The 21,765-nt window shown below is 55.4% G+C and overlaps 2 protein-coding genes across 5 annotated transcripts; both read right to left on the bottom strand.

The window, feature by feature from the left end:
* Positions 1-415: 415 nt before the first annotated feature.
* PEX6 (peroxisomal biogenesis factor 6) lies at positions 416-16,084 on the bottom strand. 3 transcript variants are annotated; one of them, XM_025149028.3, is made up of 17 exons: positions 15,159-16,084; positions 14,910-15,073; positions 14,459-14,542; positions 13,601-13,703; positions 13,280-13,416; positions 13,050-13,161; positions 8,725-8,933; positions 7,900-8,092; positions 7,433-7,509; positions 7,185-7,317; positions 4,455-4,660; positions 4,309-4,370; positions 3,836-3,944; positions 2,756-2,872; positions 2,299-2,376; positions 1,286-1,425; positions 416-984 (listed from the first exon to the last, which is right to left on the bottom strand). In XM_025149028.3, the coding sequence occupies exons 1-17, from the start codon at positions 16,053-16,055 to the stop codon at positions 848-850; spliced, it is 2,958 nt and encodes a 985-aa protein (XP_025004796.1). In that variant the 5' UTR covers positions 16,056-16,084; the 3' UTR covers positions 416-847. The 3 variants fall into 3 exon arrangements, with proteins under 3 accessions (XP_025004796.1, XP_015139036.2, XP_040554148.1); XM_015283550.4 differs by having other exon boundaries at positions 7,900-8,095; XM_040698214.2 differs by lacking the exons at positions 7,433-7,509; positions 7,900-8,092.
* Positions 16,085-17,875: 1,791 nt separating this feature from the next.
* Positions 17,876-21,506, bottom strand: VSX1 (visual system homeobox 1). 2 transcript variants are annotated; one of them, XM_040696764.2, is made up of 5 exons: positions 21,083-21,506; positions 20,868-20,946; positions 20,606-20,729; positions 19,593-19,761; positions 17,876-19,088 (listed from the first exon to the last, which is right to left on the bottom strand). In XM_040696764.2, exons 1-5 carry the CDS (start codon positions 21,483-21,485, stop codon positions 18,823-18,825), a joined length of 1,041 nt encoding a protein of 346 aa, XP_040552698.1. In that variant the 5' UTR covers positions 21,486-21,506; the 3' UTR covers positions 17,876-18,822. The 2 variants fall into 2 exon arrangements, with proteins under 2 accessions (XP_040552698.1, NP_990100.2); NM_204769.2 differs by having other exon boundaries at positions 19,593-19,773.
* Between the last annotated feature and the right edge of the window lie 259 nt (positions 21,507-21,765).

Raw genomic sequence — 21,765 nt, forward strand, 5'->3', positions numbered from 1 at the left:
GTGTGGGACGTATTTGGGATCTGTAGCAGAGGGCAGGAAGCAGCGCACGTGTGGCAGGGCCAGCAGCTGCCAACGGGCTGCAGCGGGAGGCAAGGCAGGAGCAGGGGTGCGTGCTTGGCTCAGACGGAGCAGCTCATGGCTGCTCCTGTTGAGGAGGGGGAGGTTAGGGTGAGTATTTCTAAGGCTGGAGCCCCTACTCTTCACTGGGCCAGATTTTGCCTACTACCTGGTGGCAATTTCCTCTGCTGGACTTGTCCCCATTGCATCTCATCCTGGCGGCACCCTGTGCTGAATGGACAAGGGCAGCCCCAGCCTTGCACCTCCCCAACCACTAGTTTCTCTGTGATACACAGCCCAGCCTGGGCTGGCACAGCCCTTCCCAAGCCCCCAGCAAGTGAGCACGAGTGCTGAAAGCTGAAGCAGAAACCTGTATTTATTTGTAGAGTTCAGGGCAAGGCCAGGCCCACGGCAGCAGCACCGCCCTGTGGCAGCCCTGTACTCCAGCCAGCACCCCACAATGGGGGCTGCCACTCCAACAGGTGACTACTGCCACCCAGTACAGCCTTGGCCTTGCTTCCCTGTCAGTACTCTGTCCTCCCACCATGCTCCTGGCAGCCAGCTGCTGCTCCCCTTACAGCAGAGGGGCTGTTACAGAATTCCCCAGCAGGTCAGTGCCTGCACAAGGCTTTGGCTGACAAAACCGAATGGCCATTTTTAATGCCAAGGTTAAAAAAAGGAGGAGCAGGAGCAAGGGGAGGGTAGCAGGTGAGTGTTACTGCCCCAGTTCTCTCACGCCCCTTAGCACATCGTCCCTTTGCTCCTCCAGTCCCAACGCGCCTGAGCCTTATTAGCAGGCAGCAAACTTCTGCTGGATGAGTTTGTACCTGAGGAGCTCCTGCTCAGAGACTGATGGCTGCAACCTCGCAGCAGCCTGCAGGAAGTCTTCCATGGTGAGTATGAGAGCAGAGCTCTCTGTATCCAACCCTGGGTAAGAAAGAATGAGAAAAATCTGAAAGCAAAGCACAAGGGCAGCCAGTAGTGCCTCCAGCCTTTTTTCCAAACAGGGAAGGGGAAAGAAAACTGCCTCTCTCCTCTGGCCACGCAAGGTGCAGAGTCATATGGCAAAAGCACCTGCTAGCAACCCACAGCCTTGCACTCAGAGATGGCCCAGAGCCATCGGGGCTCTTCCCTCCAAGCCCAGCTACTGCTATAGCAGTGCTAACTGCCCTCTGTCCTTGTGCTGGGCAGCTCCAACACATGGGGTGAGGAAGGGCTGGGCTCCTACCCTCCTCGATCCATTCCACCTTGCGTTTGACAGCACACATCATGGCATCTGAACACAGTGAGTAGATATCAGCTCCCGTCAGCTGAGCCGGGCATTCTTCTAGGATGCTGCTGAGGTTCACAGAAGGATCCAGTTTAAACCTGTCAAGAAATAAAGCCGCAGGTGCTGAGAGTCTGGGAGACAGGCAGCAGCCAGAGTAGCTGGGCAGGAGGGATCACAGGCCACAGAGTCACGCCCTGTGTTTAGCAACTTCTGGACTCTGCTCTTTGTGCTTCAGAAAAAATCAAAGGGTTCTGCTTGGTTGGTTGATTCTATGTTTGGTTGTAGTACTTTTTTGTTGTTTACTTTTTTAAACCAGTCATTTCTTTGCAACGACCCCACAGTAATGTCCTCTCTCCTGCCGAGTAGGATCAAAGGCAACTTGAGATCTCACTCAGGGAAATTAAGTGCTCTACACACCTGTGAACAGCCTACAGCAAGGGCTGAATAACAACATTTAATTACAGACAGCACTAACCACTGGGACACCAAACCACCCCATCGCAGTCACGCTGCAGACAGTGAGCCTCCTACAGCCCGCTGCTGGAGGGCATGGCTGCCAAGCCACATGGCGTGGAATGTGCACACAGCCAGCCTGTGCTGTCACCTCTCCTTCCAGCCCATCCTTCAAAGCAGCAGCGACCACAGCTATCCCCTGCACAAAGGCCCTGCAGAGGCAGATTCCCAGTTGCTCTGCTGCTCACCCAGCTGCTGGGGTGCACATTCACAGTGAGATTGTGCAGTTTGCCTTTCTCGCTCCATAAATGCTCCTGAGCGAGCTCAGCTCCAGTTCTGCTTCTGGATTTACCTTACCCTCTCACCCTCCCTACCTCCTGGCTGCCCAACAGTGATGCAGACACTCCGCAGCACTCAGACATAAGGCCAAGCTGGAGCACACTGCACATCAGCCCCAGGAAGGCTGCTACCCATTGGAAAGCAGTGGAAGGGTGCTGCAAGAGAACAGGGTCACTCACTTCCTGGTGACAGCACTCAGCACCTGCAGCTGTGACTCCCGGTCTTCATTTACGCCCACATAGACCAGCTTGTCAAATCTGTCAGCAGAGAAAAGAGACCATCAAGAACAGGCCACGGGTGGCAACCAAAAGAGGGCCCTGGGGCAGCTGCTTTGGATGTCAAGTCCTTGGAAGATGGAAAACTTTTTGGGGATGAGGGGTGCAGACGAAACACTGGAGGTCAAGGCTACTCTTCAGAGGGACCTTGGCAAGGTGGAGAAATGGAATGATGGGAACCACATGGGGTCCAACAAGGGTGGATGGTACAAAGTCCTCTCCCAGGACAGGCAAATCACAGCCATGAGGACAGGCTGGGAGGCAGCCCTCCAGAAGAGGTCCTGGTGGGGACACAGTCCAGCTCACCACTGTCCAAGGTGCTCAAGAAACCTGCCCCAGAGCAAGGCAGGGTAGGACATACCTGCCTGGCCTGAGCAGAGCTGGGTCCAGGAGGTCAGGCCTGTTGGTAGCTCCAATGACAAATACCTCTCTGCTGGAATGGAGGCCATCAAGTTCAGCCAGGAGCTGTGAGACAACTCTGCAGGGAGTGAGATATGACACTCAGAACTAGGCCTTGACAAGCCATCACCATCACTGCTTCACATGCTTGTAACTTGCTATCAGACACTGACAACACAGGCCAAACACAGGCAGACATGCATGGCTCTGGGTAAGGTTCTGCACCCAGATGTTCCCACTAATCCTAACTGTCCCTGCTATGTGGTACTGCCCAGCAGATTCAGCTGCAACACTGACCCATCATCAATGCTGGGGACGCCCCGGCAGGTACTGATGCTGCCAACCTATCCTCAGGGCAGCGAGCAGCACAGTACAGATCCCGTTCTGCAACTGCAGGGCCTGTAATGGTTTGGCAACAAAGTACTTCAGTGCTGCACAGACCTCCTGACATAGGGATATCTCCACTGGGCTCTGGAATCACCTGGAACAACCAACAGGCACCATAACCACTCCTTCATGAGCCACTGATGGATGCTAAGAGCAAATGGCATCACTGGAAAGCGCTGCAGAACCCCTCAGGAATGGAGGGAGAGATTGGATAGGGACGATAAGCCCAACAGAAGACCCCTGGGGGAAATTACTGTTTCTGGATATCATCAAGCTGTACCTGCTTTGCTCCTAACAGAGGCAGCTGAAAACTTTCCCACCTCAGGGAAATAGCAGCTAATAAGACAGCAAAGCAGGGGTCTGAAGGATAACCTTGGAGAGGTCAAAGGGAATAGTTTGCCTCCTCCAACTGCTTCCATGGCTGCCCAATTTTAACCAGTGTTTGCACAATGAGCTTGGGCAATCAGGAATCTGCTGCAATGCAAACAGCAATGACCAGAGGCAACAGGCCATGCAGAGTTGAAGGGAGACAGGAGGGGAAAAAAAAAAAATGAGATAAAGAATTGGGATGACCTCTGTGTCGCTGGGCCATCCCGTATATCCCCAGGCAGGCAAGGCACGCCTGCTTTCCCAAGGACAGGCTGTGCTCACTCACCTGTCCATGACACCTCCTGAATCTCCACTCCGCCCACGATTTGGGGCCAGAGAATCCAGTTCATCAAAGAAGATAATGCAGGGAGCAGCTGCCCTGGCTCTGGCAAACACTGGGAGGAGACAAGAGCACACAAGGTGAGAAACACTCAGAGAAGTGGTCACCAGCAAAGAGCTGTAGATGGAAATCGGCTGCCCATTGGCACACCACCACCTATGCTCCTGTCTGAGGGGTCCCAAGGCTCAGTTACGTCTCTGAGGGGCTGCTGCCCCATCAGGAACACCAAAGACAGACTGGAAGGAGCAGAGCATGTAAGAAGCAGGGAACAGACATGGTGTAGTAGGCAATGGATTTATGCCCTTGCTGGCAGCTGTGGATGGGAGTCTGGAGAAACAATTCTAGCACTCCCTCCTCCCCCTCCAGCACCACAGAACGGACCCTCTTGCCTCATGCAGGACTGGGATGCTTCTGCTCACCATTACGCACGTTCTCCTCACTCTGTCCAACATACATGTTGATGAGCTCCGGCCCTTTCACACTGTGAAGGAGGAGAAAAGGGAACAGGTTAGAGCATCCCATACACAGCCAGGAGAAAGTCCTGTTGCAAGACCCCACTCTTCACCTAAGGAATGTCATGGTGCACGTGGTTGCCACAGCTTTTGCCAACAAGGTCTTCCCTGTCCCAGGAGGTCCGTACAGCAGCAGACCAGAGCGGCACAGACCCAGTGACAGCAGTTCCGGGTGCTCCAGGGGCAACTGGATAGTGTCCAGGATCTCCTTCTTCACTTCGTGGAGCCCACCAACGTCCTGCCAGGACACGGAGGGGATCTGCACGAGAGTCAGAGTCCCTGTCAGCATTTCTTCCTGAGCTTGCTCGTTTAGCTCTGGCTCCAGTGGGGTATTAGTCATCATTTGGCCACACAGCAAATCAGCCACACACCACACTGCCCAGCTATCCCTTATGTGAGATTCCCCATCCTCTCTTGAGTGCTGCAACAGTGAAACCAAGCCACACATCTCCCCAGGCAACCTGCAGCCTTTTCTGATTCTCCACTGCACCTCCTATCGCCCGTGAACAAAATAAAAAACAGTTGTAATGTCTGCCTGCAACCTTGAGAGGAGAACTCCACTGCAGACACAGCCTTAGGGACATGGGGGAAGGTAAAAATGAATAAATAAGGAAACCTGAACCTAGCGACTGTGTGCTACTTCTCTGAAAGGGTGGTCAGGCACTGGAATGGGCTGCCCAGAGAGGTGGTGGAGTCACTGACCCTGGAGGTGTTCAAAGAGCGTTTGGATGTTGTGTTGAGGGACATGGTTTAGCGAGAACCATTGGTGAAGGGCAAATGGTTGGACTGGGTGATCCTGTGGGTCTTTTCCAACCTTAGCGATTCTATGACTCTATACTTGTGTTCAGCACACCCTGTCCCCCAGGATGGTCAGACCGAGCAAGGGCTTCATTAGAGTGACAAAACCTGAGCTACTAGAACCTCTGTCATGTAAAGGATGGTGTGAAGCAGAAACATCCTGGAGGACACCGTGCAGAAAACTAGATGCTTCTGAAGGGGAAATACAGGAACAAAATCCATAGATGCTTACAAGTAGTAGACAAGGATGCAAGGGATGCGCTGATCCCTTGCAGGCACGCAAGGGATCATTGCAACAAGAGGAAAGACAGCAAACCTGAGATGGGTGACACATGCCACCTCTGTTATTTCATGCCGAGTAAAGCAATCTTGGAGGAGAATGCTACTCAAAAGCTTTAGAAATAGCCAGAATGCCACAGCCTGTGGGAGAGATCTCCAGTCAGAGCAGCTCTCCTAGGAACATGCAGGGAAAGCAAAGCCCCCAGACTCTTCCCCCCAGCTGCTGGCTGGGTGCTGAACAGGTGTCAGCACAAACAGCAGGGTTAAAAATAGCCAAAGCAGAATTCTTTGCCCCTTGGCCAATTCGGCACTCCTTCTTTTGCTACTTGAGATGACATTATCGTGCTACTATTCCAACTGTCCAGCAACTCCACTGAAAAATCAGGACAGGCAAGATAAGGACTTCTAGAAGAAAATCTTTTAAAGCAAAAGGTCACAGGCCCTCTTTCCCCACTGCAGATGAGCAGAACAGTTGTCTTCTCCCCCACACTCTTGCTTATGCTGCTTCCCTAGGAAAAACTCTACAGATACAAGTGCTGGAAAATGGCAGCAAGGTTGTTTTCAAAGGAATACATCATAACTCTAAGACACGTTGCAGATGCTGCTAGCAACTGAAGTCTGAAATTCACTTTTTCTTGGAGGCTCGAGCTGACGTTCCTTCAACTGCAAACAAACGTGCAAATAAGCAGTAAAAGTAAGCATGGAACTGAAAATCATGCACGTTGAGGTCTGCTAATGGGCTTTTTGAACCACGGCCAACTACTAAGAAATTGTTAAGGGACTGTAAAATGCAAACAAAATTAGCTCCCATTCACACAGCTCACTGCTGAGCACAGTCTGAAGTTATTATTTGTCTCACAGTGAACTTGGCAAACGCCCCAAAGCTGAGCTCATTTAATTCATTCGTTTATGAGGTACTGAACAGTCCTGGAGTAGCTTCCAGATGACGACATCAGCAAGGAGATACCCTGCTTGGGCAGGACTACAAATGGGCAGCTGGAGAAAGTGCATGAATAACTGCTCTGAGGCAGCATTTTGAGTCCTGTGCTGAGCCCAACAACTGGAGCTTGAGAGTGGAGATGAGGCTCTGCTCATTTAGCTTGGTCCCAATACCACGTTACCCAGCAGAAATGGTCAACTCAGATGCTGTTTCCTTGATCCTGAGCCACCAGAGGCAGACTGTGCTCCCCTTGAGAAGCTAACTCAATTGGCTCTCTCTCACACTTCATGTCCCTTTCCCTGAGGAATCCCCCACCTTCAGACCGCCCGGCTGTCAGAAAATCCAGCTTGAGCTGTGGCCAAGGTCGCAGACCAAGTTTAAAGCTTCTTGAGCATGTAGGGAAACTCCATCTCCAGCTTGTGCCATACCCTCTCCACTCCTATAATGGCAGGTGGCTTCAGCCTCAACAAGGCAGCCAGCCCACTGCTTACCTTTACCTTTTGAAAGGCTGAACTACACAGCCTGGCATCCCTACTGTATTAGTTGATGAAGCAGTCTCCAATTACATCTGCAAGAGCTTCCCTGGCCAAATTCAAAACCAACGAGGTCAAAAAGCACAGCTGGACTTTTTTCCACGGCTGGGGGAATACGTGGAATGAGACAGCAGGAAGCAACGTGGTAGGGCATGTGCCAGCCTGGTGAGGCCTGTGAGAGGTATCTTGAGCCATAGAGCTTTAGAAAACCAATCCCACTTCCAGGATCCTACCTTTGGGGCTCCCACTGCCTGTGAATGGGCATCGTGAAGCTGGTCGAGTGCAACGTTAAAATCCTCCTCGAGGACTGGGAAGCCAGCAGTGCAAAAATCTCTCTCCACTTCCTCATTCAATCCACCTGGAAAACTGGTAAGGAAAGAGAAAGGGAGAGCTGGAGCGCTCAGGCACTGCCCCACTCCCAGAGCTGTCAGGCTCACTGCATCCCCACCCTCCCTGCCTCCTGCCAAACTGCCTGTGCTACCTCAAGGCCTGGATGCGGGTACAAGCAGCCCGGCTGCTGTGGGACAGCAAGGCACAGAAATCTCCCAGCACAAAACCCTGTGAATGTGGAAACAAACAGCATCAGTTCAATCCCCGAGCACAGCTCCAGCCAGGCTATAAAAGGGGCAAGATTCCTTGCAGAGCTGTTCTCTGAGTTTCTGTGCTCTGTTTAAAGTCTCTAGTTTGTTTTGGTGTTGTTTGTTGTGTTTTTCTTTTCATTACCTTTTAGCAGAACTAGCACATCTGAAAAAGCATAGAGTCCTTAGGCACTAGAAATCTTCTGTTAGAGTTGAGGTGTGAGGAACAGAGATTCCCACTGAAGACAGTGACTGTGCTGTGGGAAGTGCCCCTTTCCTCCATGGCCAGACACAGGAGGTTGGCCCAGCACTCCTGACCTGCCACATCACAAGGCTGCCCCTCTCCACACACCACTGTGGTTTCACTCACTGCAGTCCTGCGGGCCAGCTTGGCTAGGCTCACTTCTTTGCCCAGGGGAAGACTGGCAGTCAGCATGCTCAGCATCGCCCTCCTCTGGTCTTCTGAAAGGGCCTCAATTTTCACCTCGTGAAGGAAAGCAGTCTGCACATCTGTAGGAACATCCTGGGGCTTGCAGGTTGTGCCAATCACCAGGACAGGGTGGCTGCTGAGAAAGGGGGAAAGCTCTGTGGAAAACTCTCTCCCCCCACTCCCATCACCCACATCAAATCACTCTCCAATGGTCACAACAAACATGCCAGCTTTTCTTACCTGAACAAAGGCAGAATCACAGAATCATAGAATGGCCTGGGTTGAAAAGGACCACAGTGATCATCGAGTTTCAACCCCCCTGCTACGTGCAGGGTCGCCAACCAGCAGACCAGGCTGCCCAGAGCCACATCCAGCCTGGCCTTGAATGCCTCCAGGGATGGGGCATCCACAGCCTCCTTGGGCAACCTGTTCCAGTGCATCACCACTCTCTGGGTAAAAAACTTCCTCCTGATATCATACCTAACCTAAACCTCCCCCGTCTCACTTTAAGACCATTTCCCCTTGTCCTATCACTGTCCCAACTTTAGACAATAAGGCCTCTTGGCTTCCCCAGCCACTGATGCCACTGAGCTGGAAGAGCAAGCCTCACTGAAGTGAACAAACCAAGTCTAGGAGAGTCTCCACTGGATTAAAACCAAAACAGAATGTGGTAGCAACAAAAGACATTATGCAACAGTGACTGCTGACCTAGGAACAGCAGAAGTAATGAATCACCCTTGGTGTCCAGAGCATAAAGGTCCTTACCTCTGAGCTGGGTCTCTGTCCAGGAGCAGCTGCCTCAGAGTAGCGATGACCCTGGCGTCCTCTCCTAGCCTGTCCCGGTCTCTGCCAAGCACCTCTATGTCTTTCAGTAGAAGTACACAGGGATGATACTGCTGGGCCTGGGCAAAGGCCATGTGTATTTTCTCCTCTGTAGCTGCACTGGTGTCACCACACAAACTAACACAATCAACCTGCAAGACACACAACACAGTCTGCAGGGGAAGCAACGCAGACTGCCGGGGGACAGAAGGCGATGCTCGCTGCTGCAAAACGTTCCACAGACAATTGAGAGATGAGAAGGGATCTAAGCGGACTCTTCCCAGACACACAGAATTGACACGTTAGGATCATCTGGCATGGAAAAAGAGCAGCTTTGTGTTTCTCTGCAAGGGGAGAAAAGGCTCTTGTCTGAAAGAGCTGAGGCCAAGGGACTGGAAGAGTCAATGAAATACATAGATGGTATGGCTCAGGCAATTTAAGCTGTCAAAGAAGCCAAGCAAGGTGTTTCAGAACAAAGAGCAGAGGGGAAAGCTCAGGAAACTATTCAACCCAGTGCCACATCAAATTCTAAGTGCAAGAGAAAGGTAGAAGGGGGGGTGGGGGGAAGTTATGGGTGGTTAAAAGACCAGAGCAGTTGTTTACAGGCAAACACTGGAAGAGTCCTCCAAAAAGCAGAGACAAGCCTCAAACAATAGCTTGAGCACTGCTAGAAACACGCACTGCTGCCTCCTGGTGCTGAGAGGTCACACCAGGAAATGACAAATCATCCCTGGGAAAGCCTCTATGCACTACAGAAGTGTTGTAAAAACTGGAACAAGAGAACTAGATGGACAGCACGTAACACTGGATTCAGCAGTGTTAGCCTTTAAATGAGGCACACGAAGTCAAAACCAGAGCTATAATCAGACATGTCTAGCACGTCCTGCTAGAACCTGAGACCACTTACCAGGATGTGGCATTGCCACAGTGCACCCAAACATAACCTGCCTCCTGTTAGCTTCACCTGTCAGCCTCAGGCCTCGTCCCAGCACAGACAGAAAATCAAACACTTTCCACTCTGCTGATCGCCCAAGATCTTGTAAACGTCTATCAAACTCATCCTTAAGATCTTTGTTTCTCCAGCTGAAGAGTCTCTTCAGCTTCTCATCACACAGAAACTGCTCTAGACTGATCTTCCTCAGTGACCTCCTCAGGACCTTTCCAGTTCAGCTTTATGTTTTTGATATGGGGAGACTACAACGGTGGATGATATTTGATTCGTAGCAACAGATTTCCACAGAAGCAGCATCTACTCTCTGGTTTGCTTCCTAAAGTATGTTCAGATTCTTTACATACACGGAGAACAAAGCCAAAGTCTTCAGGGAGCCACTGATAAAAAAACAAAACTCTTGATCCTGACTGGTGGGAGTGTAATACTGTCATGTGATGGAAAATACAGCAATAATAGCGGGGTGGCAAAGCCTTTAGCTGCAGCAAATGAGGATAAGCCCAAACACAGCAGCCACTGATGCAGAAATGAAGGAAAAAAGCTGCTTACCTTTGGAAGGCCTCAGGTAGGTAGGGATCTCCAGCGAGATACCCTTGTCTCTACTGCCAATCCTTAAATGAGGCCAGGTGCATTGCGTGCACCTGAGCTCCTCTGGGTTGGCCCTGCCTTCCCACCATGTGCTCAGTCACTGGTTCAGGCCGTGACTTAGCATGGGAGTCAGAAATTCATTGTTTTTCAGTTCAGCTACCTACAGTGACTTTTATCTGCTGCTTTGCTGCTGAGTCATCTTGCCTCACTACAGCTCTCCTCTAGGCCAAGGACTGTCCACCTTCCTCTTACATTTAATAACTTGGTTACTAACAGACCATCATGTCCCAGTTCACCTTCTTTTCCCAGGTCATTTCTGAATACGCTCCCAGTCCAGACAGCTGCAGAGGTCCACTGTTGGCTGTGAAGACTCACCAGCTATCCCCATCCTGTTCTACATCTTTCACCTGCACTGTCCACACCAGGACCTTCTCGCTACCACTCGGTATCCCCAAGAGCCTCTTCAAAATCCAAGTAGACTGTATCAGTCAAGTTACCTTCACCACATGCTTGGTGTAACACCTTTAAGAAACTGTGGAGGTTTACAGGACAGGAATTCCAGTAAGCATATGGAAACTTTAAGTCCCTCAGAGTCGTGTTCCTCTTTGCCAACTCCATCCTCCACTCTAACCTGCTACAGCTTTGTGTCCTTTGAAGGATGCCTCTTGTTTTCCAGTGACAGTCATATCCCTGCTTCCCTCTTCTGTCTTCAAATTACTTTTTTCAAGCCCATCCCTACGTGATCTCTGCAGTAGCCTCACTGTATGTTAGAGTGTCTCTCATTCACCTCCACAGCAGATGTAAGGACTTTGTTATCTTCCCTGGTTCTCTTTTTCTGAAGATAGATAATTTTGATGTTCCCCTTCCCAAATCCAAGCATAGCTATGGAAGATTCTGGGGCTTTTTGCTCTTAGGAGGAAGGACAGTGAATGGGAACACAGTTACATCGCAGCTCTTTTCAAGGCAGTGACATTTTGAAGCAGATTCAGGACAATATCCCGTTACGTGCTGTTGCTGTGTGACAGATGGCAGCAGAGGGGCAGTCTGACACAACGGTGTCTGACATGGAAGTGTGTGTATGGAGCAAAGGTGTGGAGCTGAACTCCTCAATGTGGAAAAAATGGCACTCACTGACATTCACTGATGCTCGCTGAACGTTTATGGAGACCAAACAGCAGATGGGAGCACAGTGAGGTGGTGGGTGGTGCATTCCAGCAGTGGTGACAGTGATGTGAAAGACAAAGCCAAATTCTGGACAGCAGTGCACAGCTGTCACACCACAAAATGAAGAGCATCTCGATCAGCTCATCTGCACAGATCGGTGGATTACGATCAAGGAACCTTGTACGGAGCTGAATACTGGCTTCAGTGCATTGGAAACAATGGCAGCAGTGTTGGAACATTGCAAAATTTATGCCAGGTGGGTCCGGTGAATGCCCACGCAGCAACAGAAAGAACACTGTAAGCAAGTTAGTCAAGACCTATTGAATCAGTACGAGGCTGATGGCAACAGTTTCCTGGTTCACACCATTACCAGTAACAAGATGTGGTGCCACCACTACAAGACAGAGTCAAAACAGCAGTCCCTGGAGTGGTGACACGTGAATTCCCCACCGAAGAAAAAGTTCCAGACACAGCACCCGGTGGGTAAAGTGATGTGCAGTGTCATTTGGGATAGGAAAGGGGCGATCCTTCTGGATTTCCTGGAACCTGGATGAACCACTGACTCTGACCACCACATCGTGACACTGACTAAGCTGAAGGCTCAAACTTCCAGAGCCAGGCCAAAGACAACAATCTTTCTCTCCCAACACAATAATGCCAGGCCCCATACCAGTTTAAAGACCATGGAGCACACCTTCCACACTGCTGGACTGTCCTATCGCAACCACTGTATAGTCCAGATTTGGCACTTCCTGAGTTCCATCTGTTTGGGCCAATGAAAGATAAACTGTGTGGGGAACATTCTCCTAGCAATGATGCCTTCACAGCAGCTGTGAAACAGGTCACCTTCGCTGGTGCAGATATGCACAAGTGTGGCATGCAAACTCTTGTTCATCACTGCTGAAAATGCATACATTGCTAATCGTGGTGACTGTGCTGAAAAACAGTGTTTTGTAGCTGAGAATCTGCTCTACCAAATGGTGTTACCGTGCTCTTTGTATTTAATCTCCATGGAAACAAACAGGATACGTTACTTTCAGAATGACCTATGTAGTATTAACTCAATAACCTATCCAATGAAATGAAATCTACTATAACACAACCCCACAACATCATAGCTATAAAGTAAGTTATACTGTCACATAACAGTTATTAAAGAAAGGTATAAAGGCAACCTCTGCGATGTAAGACCTCAAAATTACTGATTCCTGGGCACTGGAAGGTACACACCAGGGAAAACAACTCCTGGTGCTTGGTCTATTTTTATATACTCTCCCTAATTGTCTGTTTCTGGCCATTCTCAGACACAGACCAGCAGAACAGGTAGACCTTTGGGATCATCCAAAAGTTTGCTCTGAAGTTATGCCCATCAACAGTCCTAATCTGAGCCAGAGCGAGCTACTAAGCTCAGCAAACTTCGTCTCCTTTTGTCTGCATGAGTGCATGGGAGCAGCTTCTGAATAGGCCCACGTCACAGCTGCCAGCTTCTTGGTATTCCTATCTTAAAGAACATCCCTGAAATCCTCCCAGTATGGTAAACCCGCTCATCAACTGCAGGATGAAGTACCTTGAAGAGGTGGAGGTTGAGGCAGCTGCACACAGCTCTGACAGCCATCGTTTTCCCACTGCCACTTGGTCCTGAGAGGAGAACGCTGCCAGCCCCGCTCAGCGCTGCTGCCCTGTAACACAAAGTCAAAACCAGAGCTAGAATCAGATGTGTGCCTTTCACACCCTGCTACAACCCGAGACCCGAGGTCCCAGCTCTCCTGAGGTTTGCTGGAAGGAATTTTAACTCACTGACTGGTCAGGTGAGGCCGAAGAGCATCACAGATTTCCTTCACAACATCAGAAAGTCCAGCAGGAGACAAACTGCTCCAGAACTCATGGCTGGTATAGGCTGGGGCAGATGGGACGGCACTGTTTGTTGAACCCACCTATGAGAAAATCAGCACTTTGTAGAACATCTGTTGAGAAAAGACAACGACCAACTGACAGTCTGTCCTGCAATGCCATTTCTCAAGAGCAGGAGACGCAAGCCTCCACAGGCACCTTTGTCATGGATTGAGCAACCTCAGGCTCAGACCTTCTGGACAGCCACCCTGCGCTCTGACAGCTTACCAGATACAGAGAGGTGTTTTGGGTGTCTGCCAGGTAACCCTCAGATTGCATGCCTTCCACTGTGCCTAATACCTTCCTCACTTTGAAGTAAAGCTCCGGCCACCTAAAGGAAAAACAAGAAGTCTGAAGTGTTGACCCAACATCTTGAAGGCAGAACATCTAAGTGCACAAATCATAGAATCATAGAATCGCTAAGGTTGGAAAAGACCCACAGGATCACCCAGTCCAACCATCCACCCTTCACCAATGGTTCTCACTAAACCATGTCCCTCAACACAACATCCAAACGTTCCTTGAACACCTCCAGGGTCGGTGACTCCACCACCTCCCTGGGCAGCCCATTCCAGTGCCTGACCACCCTTTCAGAGAAGTAGTATTTCCTAACGTCCAGCCTGAATCTACCCTGGCACAGCTTGAAGCCATGTCCTCTCGTCCTATCACTGGTTGCACGAGAGAAGAGGCTGACCCCCAGCTCACTACAACCTCTGTTCAGGTAGTTACAGAGAGGAATAAGGTCTCCCCTGAGCCTCCTCTTCTCTAGACTGAACAATCCCAGCTCCTTCAGCCGCTCCTCACAAGGCCTGTGCTCCAGACCCCTCACCAGCTACAACCGTCCCCAGCCCAATGTTTCCCTCTCCCTGTAACATAACTGGCAGACAAACTCTCAGCTGGCAGCCCTGTCCTGACAGGGGGTTGGAACTAGATGATCTTTAAGGTCCCTTCCAACTCAAGCCACTCTATGGCTCTATGGACTCCAAGGACAGAAGAGAACGGAACCCACTGTCTTGTTTCAAGGAGGAGAAAAGCACCTTTTCTCTTTTTGTATCCGTACAAAAGAACCAGCTTATTGCCACTCACCTGAGGAATTTGTCTGCGTTTCCATCTAAAAACTCAGCACATCCAAACGTTGGCACACAGAGGACGTCTCCCTCCTGGACCAGCCTACAAAAAACAACAAAAAACCAACAAAAAAACCCAGAGCTTCACCAGTGAGACATGGTAAATTCTCCTTGTGCATCCACGCCATACCACGTGCTTCTACAGAAACGAACACAGCACTTAACACCAATTCAGACCTTTCCGTATTCTGCAGCTGGGAATAGTGAAGGACTGAGGGTGCATGGGGGATGAAAGCAGCTGGGACCAGAGGGAGGAGCGCGATGGGAGCGCCGTGTGAGCTCATGGGGAGCTCAATCGTGGCACTGGGGAACGTGCCGAGCTGGAAGGGCCCCCCGAGGATCGCCACGCCCGGCTCCCGTCCCCACGACGGTGTGAGCGGACATCTACGAAGCGCGCAGCCGCGGCTCACCGGGGCGTCTGGAAGTGCCGGTAGAGCAGGCGGTCGTACACGGCTCGGGCGCAGTATGCAGGCGAGCACACCATCTCGACGTGCAGCTCCGCGGCGAAGGGCGGCACGGGCAGCAAGGAGCGGCTGCCCTTCCCTTCCGCAGCCCCGGGCACGCCATCGTACCTCTGCGGGGGGACGAGGCACGCCGTGATCCTTCCGCCCCGCGCCTGCCGCCTCACCCCCCGCCCCCCACCGCTCCCCGGGGCTCACCCGCAGGCAGACGTGCGTCCCGCCGCCGGGCTCGCAGCCCAGGTTGAAAGCGAGGGCGGGCGCCAGCAGGGCGGCGCCGTCGGGGGGCCGGCGGCGGGCGGCCCGCGGGTAGTCCCAGGCGGGCGGGCGGGCCAGCAGCGCGGCCAGGTGCGGCCGGGCCGCCCCCTCGGCGCTCACCCGCACCCACTCGCCCTGGAAGAGCCCCAGCGCCAGCAGCCCGCGCCGGCTCACCCACACCTCGGCCCCTCCGCCTCCCGCCCCGCCGCAGGGGGGCGCCGCACGCAGCCGCGGCCCCTCCGCCCGCCCGCGCCCGGCGGCGAAGCGGGAGACGAGGGGCGGCGCGGCGGGGCGCCGGCAGGGGGCGCCGCCTCCGGGAGCGGGCCCGGCCTCGGCCTCGCGCGGCGGCGGGGCGGCGAGCGCGACGCGCGTGCCGTTGCCCAGCAACCCCTGGAGCGCCGGCCGCGCCTCCAGCACCAGAGGGCCCGGCCCCGGCCCCGGCCCCGGCAAGGCCTCGCCGCGCCGCGCCAGCACCGCGCCGCCCGCCGGCCTCCCCGCCCGCCCCGCCGCCGCCGCCGCCCCCAGCAGCACCCAGACCAGCGGCGGCGGGCGGCGCACCGGCCACACGGCCACCCGGCGGCCCGCCGCCAGCCCCAGGCGGCGCAGCAGCGCCCCGCGCAGCCACAGCTCGGCGCCCCTCCGCCCGCCCGCCTCCAGCGCCACGGCGCTCAGCAGCACGGCCTGCGCCCCGACGCGCCCCGCCGGCCGCACCGCCAGCACCAGCCCGCCGCCGCGGCCCCGCAGAGCCGCGCAGATCGGCGGCGGAGCCAACAGCAGCGCCGTCACCGGCACCGGCTCCGCCGGCGGCGCGTCCAGCGGCCGCAGCACCGCCACCGCCATGGAGGCCGCCCCGACACCATCGAGAGGGCGGCGCGCAGGCGCGGAGGGCCCCCTCGAGGGCCGTAGAGAAGCGCCGCCGGGTGGCGTAGAGAGGGCGCCTCGCCGCCCTGCGGGCTGGAGGACCCGCGGCCGGGAACCGCTCGCCTCGGGCAGCCGTCCAGGGAGAGCTCACGGACGGGAGAGGGACGGTGTTTTTCCGTGCTCTGATAGTGACGGGACAACGGGGAATGGCTTTAGACTAAAAAGAAGAGATTTAAGTTAGATAGAAGGAAGAAGTTCCTCGCTATGAGGCGGTGAGGCCCTGGCACTGCTGCCCACAGAAGCTGTGGTGCTCTGTTCCTGGAGGCGCTCCAGGCCAGGCTGGATGGAGCCCCGGGCAGCCTGAGCTGGGAGGGGGCAGCTCTGCCCGTGGCTGGGGTTGGGGCTGCGTGGGCTTTGAGGTCCGTTCCATCCCGAACCATTCTGTGCCTCTATGAAATGTGCCTCAGGCCAGCAGCCCTCCCTACGAACCTCCCCTCACAGCACAAGTTGAGAGCTGGGAGCCCACCAGGCCCCTCCGGCAGAGCTCTGCAGCCCACATGGGGACGGGGCCGTGGTGTTCCCCCCATTGCAGTAGCCGGATGCTCGTGGCTCGCAGCGCTGTGTCCAGTGTGAGGCAGGGAGCCAGGCCATCTGCACGCAGGCAAGGCAGGGAAAAAAATGATTGCGAGCATCCAGTGCCAGCGTGGCACGGCCCAAATAAAGGGTTTGCAGATGCTGCTCAGGCAGGATTAGGCCTCCAATGTGCTAAGTCTCGGCTCTCGCCGAGCCTAATTGCTGCTGCAATAAGCCCTGGCTGGTCCTTTCATGAACTGATCTCCCCCACTCCATCATATGTGTGGGTTTTCATTTGTTGGTTTGTTTTGGTTTGCTTTTTTTTTCCTGCAAAGCTTATATTTGCCACGCATATGTTCCCTCCCACCCCTCAGCAGGGCCCGACCGAGTGGAGGGAGGGAAAAACAGGAAATCTGCAGATGCTGCTTTTATTAGAATCTATGGCTTAAGTTGGAAAGGACCTTAAAGGTCATTATTTCCCTGCTCTTCCCAGCCAGCCCTCTTCCCCTGTGCACCCCCGGCCCTCCACGCTGCACCCAGCGTGCAAGGAGCATCCTGGCAGCAGGGACAGGTGACGGCATCATGACACGACTGCGCTCACGCCGAGCTGCATCAGGAAACTTTCCAAATTGGGATTACTCAGATTGTAATAAAACCTGATAATTTTCAGTTAGGTTTTGGCCAGCGGAGAAAGCTGGAGGTGTTCCAGGAGAGCTGTCACAGTGCAAGTCTGGGCCAACTCAACGCGGCAGCGAGAGGAGGACCAGTTGCAGCTCAAGTCTGAGCACTTAGATGGCCACAACGCCCTTCACGTGGCTGCAGATGACCGTGGGGCTGCCGGCACCATCCCGCTCAGTGCATCTGCCAGGGAGGCTGAGGTGCCTGCCCCGGTGCTTCCACCACCCATCCACCTAACCCAAAGCAAGCTCCTTATGTTTAACCACATGGGACGCGGGGCCCAACTCTGCACCTTCCACTGCATTGGGCATTTCTGGATTGGCGGGGGTCTTTGACGAGCAATAAGCAGTTGCCTTTGGGCACGTAGAGTCTGCTGGACTGGAACTCAGCTCTGGGGAAAACACGAGGGCTCTGCTCTGCTCCCCTGGGTAACTGCACAGCCTCAGGGGAGCGCCCAAGCTCCGTGTAGGCATGGATCTGTGCAGGATCTTCCCAAAGCTGGCAACTACCGTGACATGCAACAAAGGGAAACTGACAAATCACAAACGTGGAGCATGAAAACCAAAGATACGCCACAATTTTACTTACGGGTGTGTAATAAATAAATGGTGGACAAAACAGGAACAGCCACATTCAAAAATCCAGATCACTAAAGTGCTTTTAAGACATAAATATAGGACGACCAAGAAACAAGCTCTGACATTACACTATTTACAGACAAAGTATTCTCTTACGTCAGTTCCCGAGACTGTTCAATTGTTCCAGGGTGCTATGGCTTCGTTTTCTGTTCTATTATGCATAGTATGGAAGATAACATTCAAGAGTGTACAAAATCATTGCATAAACAAAAACGGTTTTACCCCCTTCTCCCAAACATGAGTTAAGGAAGCTACACAGTGTAAATCCAGTGGTAAGGCTGCATTGGCAGGCCAGATCCTCAGGAGGTATAAACTGGTCGAGTTACACCAGCCTGAGGATGGACCCTACCGTGTTTAAAAGCCCTGCTGCTCCTTGAGGTGGAAGAATCGTGTGCCCGAAGCAGAGGGAACCACCACATGGGTGCTGTGCAGGGCTGGAAGTGCTCAGAGAAGGCGTCCACGACCTGCGCTATCTCTGCACCCGGGTATGGGAGCGATTCCCATGGCACTGCTGCTCTTTGTGCTCTTGGATAGCCCGGGACACGTCCCAGAGAAGGGGGGCTCTCCTGAGCAGCCATCTGTGCTGCCCAAAGGATGGTCCCATTTTCACACTGCTGTCGGCTGTGTTGGGACACCTCTCCCAGCCTCCAACCTGGCTTCACCTGTGCTCTGCTGAGAAGTGAACAGCTAAGTGAGGGAATAGAGTCGGGAGGAAGGTATCCAGTTTAAAGATGCCCTGAATTCAGATAAAAGTTCAATTATTTCAGAAAAAATATAGAGATATATCAATAAACCAGTAAGTATTCTGATCTCCCATGAAAGCTGTGAGCTCTGGCCTCTTCCGGGGTGGCCCAAGCTCAGTGGTCCCTGTCCTTCTGCTCTGTGCTGGGGTCCCCGTTGATGCACTGTCTCAGTACGCTCCTCTTTTCCTGCTTGGCTGTCCTGGAGAGGTCGATGGCTGTGTCTTCGGGATCTTTCGCAGGGCCAAGCTTTTCGGAGCTCCTCTGGGAACTGGCCTGCTTCCCTTGGAGTTCCTCTCCATCCTGCTCCGCTTGCCAGCCATCTGCCGGCTTCTCCTGGCTCTCCGCCTTCCTGCTCACCTCCATGGACTTCTTGTGCATGCCTTGCGGAGGGGGGAGAGCAAACCAAAGGGGCCGGTTGCTTATTTCTGCCTGGGACTGCTCAGTGTCGGAGGGGAGCGTGCTGCTCTGCCCTCCTGCTGCCTACCCCAACTCACATTTACATCCTGAGGAAGACTCATGCCACCATCCCCAGCCCAGACCCTGCAGCCTGCTCTCTGCACCACGGAGGATGGTTTGCAGCAGGATCAATGTGTACGTTTCCCTCCCACTCAGCAGGGAAGATGTGCAAGGAGAGAGGTGCTGTGACAGCCCATCCCAGCCCAGTCTTCAAGTGTCACCCCCATGCGGGACCCCAGAGTCAGAGAATGGCTTGGGTCAGAAGGGACCTTAAAGGTCACTTGGTTCCAACCCCCCTGCCGTGTGCAGGGACCCACTCCAACAGTTCCAGATTCTCGTTACACCGGAGCCCCAGGGAAGCTCTGACATAGCGCTAACGCTGCCATCAGCTGCAGCTCCCACCAGTCCCGCTCTTGCCTGAGGCTCACCCAGCAGCCACGGGGCGCAGGATCCCACCAGCCCACTCTTGGCAGAGTTGATGATGGACTCGGGCAGAGGGATGGAGTGCCGCACCATGGCTCCGTAGAGGCCGTACTCAGCCATCACGCTGCTCCGGCCCCAGCACTTCTCCCGCTTCCGCCACTTGGCTCTTCGGTTCTGAAACCAAACCTTCAGGGGTCACAGCCAGGAGAGCACGGAGGGGTGGGGTGGGGAGGAGATGGGCGTTCGAGCCGTGGTGGAGCGCGCCCGGGGGCGGCCGCGGGGTTGGGGTGCGCGCAGGGTCAGCAGTGGGAGGGTGGCCGGGGCAGAGCCACAGAGAGGTGTTGGGGGAAGGCACACGTGGGTGTCAGTGAGGGAGGAGAGGAAGGGGGGGAGAGGGAGCAGACGTTACACGAGGCTGATCCTGACCCACGGAGGTGTCCCCAGCCTGAGTCACCGAGGGCAGCCCCTGCGTGCCACCCGCCTGCGGAGCCCCTCTGTGCAAAGCCATTGGTGTAAGCAGAAAAAGGGGTCCGTGACGCACTCGTGGGCGATGGCAGAGGGTGCTCGAGTCCCTCTCCCCACCATCTCCTTGTACTTAAAGCCTCCAGCGGCGTCGATGCAACCTGAGCATCGCCCAAACTCCCACCCCAATGAGCCGCTCCGCGACGGGGCAGGACTGGGCCCTAAAATGCCACCTCAAGGGCTGTGTGAGCAAACTAGGGGGCAGCCTGCACCTCCTGCACCGCTCCGAGCTCCTGCCCAAACAGCAGGGCACTGCGTCCCCTGGTCTGCACTTCCGCTCGGAGCCCGGACAGTGCAGTCGTAGAATCACAGAACGGTTGGATTGGAAGGGACCTTAAAGCCCGTCCGGTTCCAACTCCGTGCCCCGGTGCGCAGGGCTGCCACCCACCAGATCAGCCCCCCAGTGCCGCCACCTCCCTGCCGCCCGCACTCTCTCCGCCCTACGGCAGAGCACCGCCGGTGCCAGCGGCCCCCCGGGGAGCGAGGAGCCGCCTACCTGGATGCGGTCCTCGGGCAGCTCCGTCTTCACCGCCAGCATCTCCCTGGCGTACACGTCGGGGTAGTGAGCTTCGTTGAACGCCTTCTCCAGCTCCTCCAGCTGATGGGCCGTGAACACCGTCCTGCGGAGAGCGGACAGCGTCCTGCGACGGGGTCCGGGCGAGCAGGGCACGGCATCAACCCCCCCGCCTCCCCCAGCTCGGATGCCCTGCTCCTCGCGGGCACACCCACGAGGACGAGCGGGGGTGGCCGGCGGTCACCTGTGCCGCCGCTTCTTCCTCTTGATCTGCGAAGCCGGCATCTTCAGCTCGCTGGCGTCCCCGGACAGGCTGTCCTCATCTGGCGGCAGCATGGGGAAGGAGGAGGGGAGGAGGGGGGAGGGAGGACGGTCACATCCCATACCGTCAAGGGCTCCCCGCGGTGCCACCACCCCCGGGGGACCCGAGGGCGCCGCGGGCGGGGGACGGCGGCTCACCGGAGGCACTCTCCTTGTGGCGGCGGGCGGCGGGCGGAGGCCCGGGGGGACCCGGGCGGGGGCCGCGGGCGGGCAGCAGCGGCAGCGGGGCGGGCAGCAGGCAGGGGGCTCCGGGCCCCGCCAAGCCGCACAGCAGCCCCAGCCCCAGCCCCAGCGCCCCGCCGCCTTCGTAGCCGCCGGCGGGCCCGGGGGCGGCCCCGGGGGGGGGCTGCAGCTCGGCCTCCAGCCCCAGCAGGTCGGTGATGGCGAAGCCCTTGGCCCGCAGCCCCGCTCCTCCCGGACGCGCCGACCGCTCGGGGAGGGCGCTGCGAACCGACGCCGGGCTCGGGGCCGCCGCCACCGCGACGGGAAGCGGCACCGGCACCGCCGCGCGGCCCCCCGACGGCTCCGCCCGGCCCGGCATCGCCGCCGCCTGGCCCAGCCCGGAGCGGGCACCGCCGCCCGCCGCCCCTTTTATCGGCCCGCCGCCGGGCCCGGCCCCAATCGCGGCCCGGGGCGGCGGGGGGGCGCTCCCAATCCCCGGATTAGCGGCCCTCGGGCCCCGGGCCCCTCCCTCAGGCCCCCCCGCTCGGCCCCTCCCCGCCGTCCCCTCGGGTCCCCCTTCGGGACCCTCCCCTCGGCCCTCCCCGTCCGCTCCGGGTCCCCCGGGTGCCCCCCCGGCCGCGGGCCCCGTATCCTAGACG

This window comes from Gallus gallus, chromosome 3, assembly GCF_016699485.2.
Source record: "Gallus gallus isolate bGalGal1 chromosome 3, bGalGal1.mat.broiler.GRCg7b, whole genome shotgun sequence".
Classification (NCBI taxonomy): domain Eukaryota; kingdom Metazoa; phylum Chordata; class Aves; order Galliformes; family Phasianidae; genus Gallus; species Gallus gallus.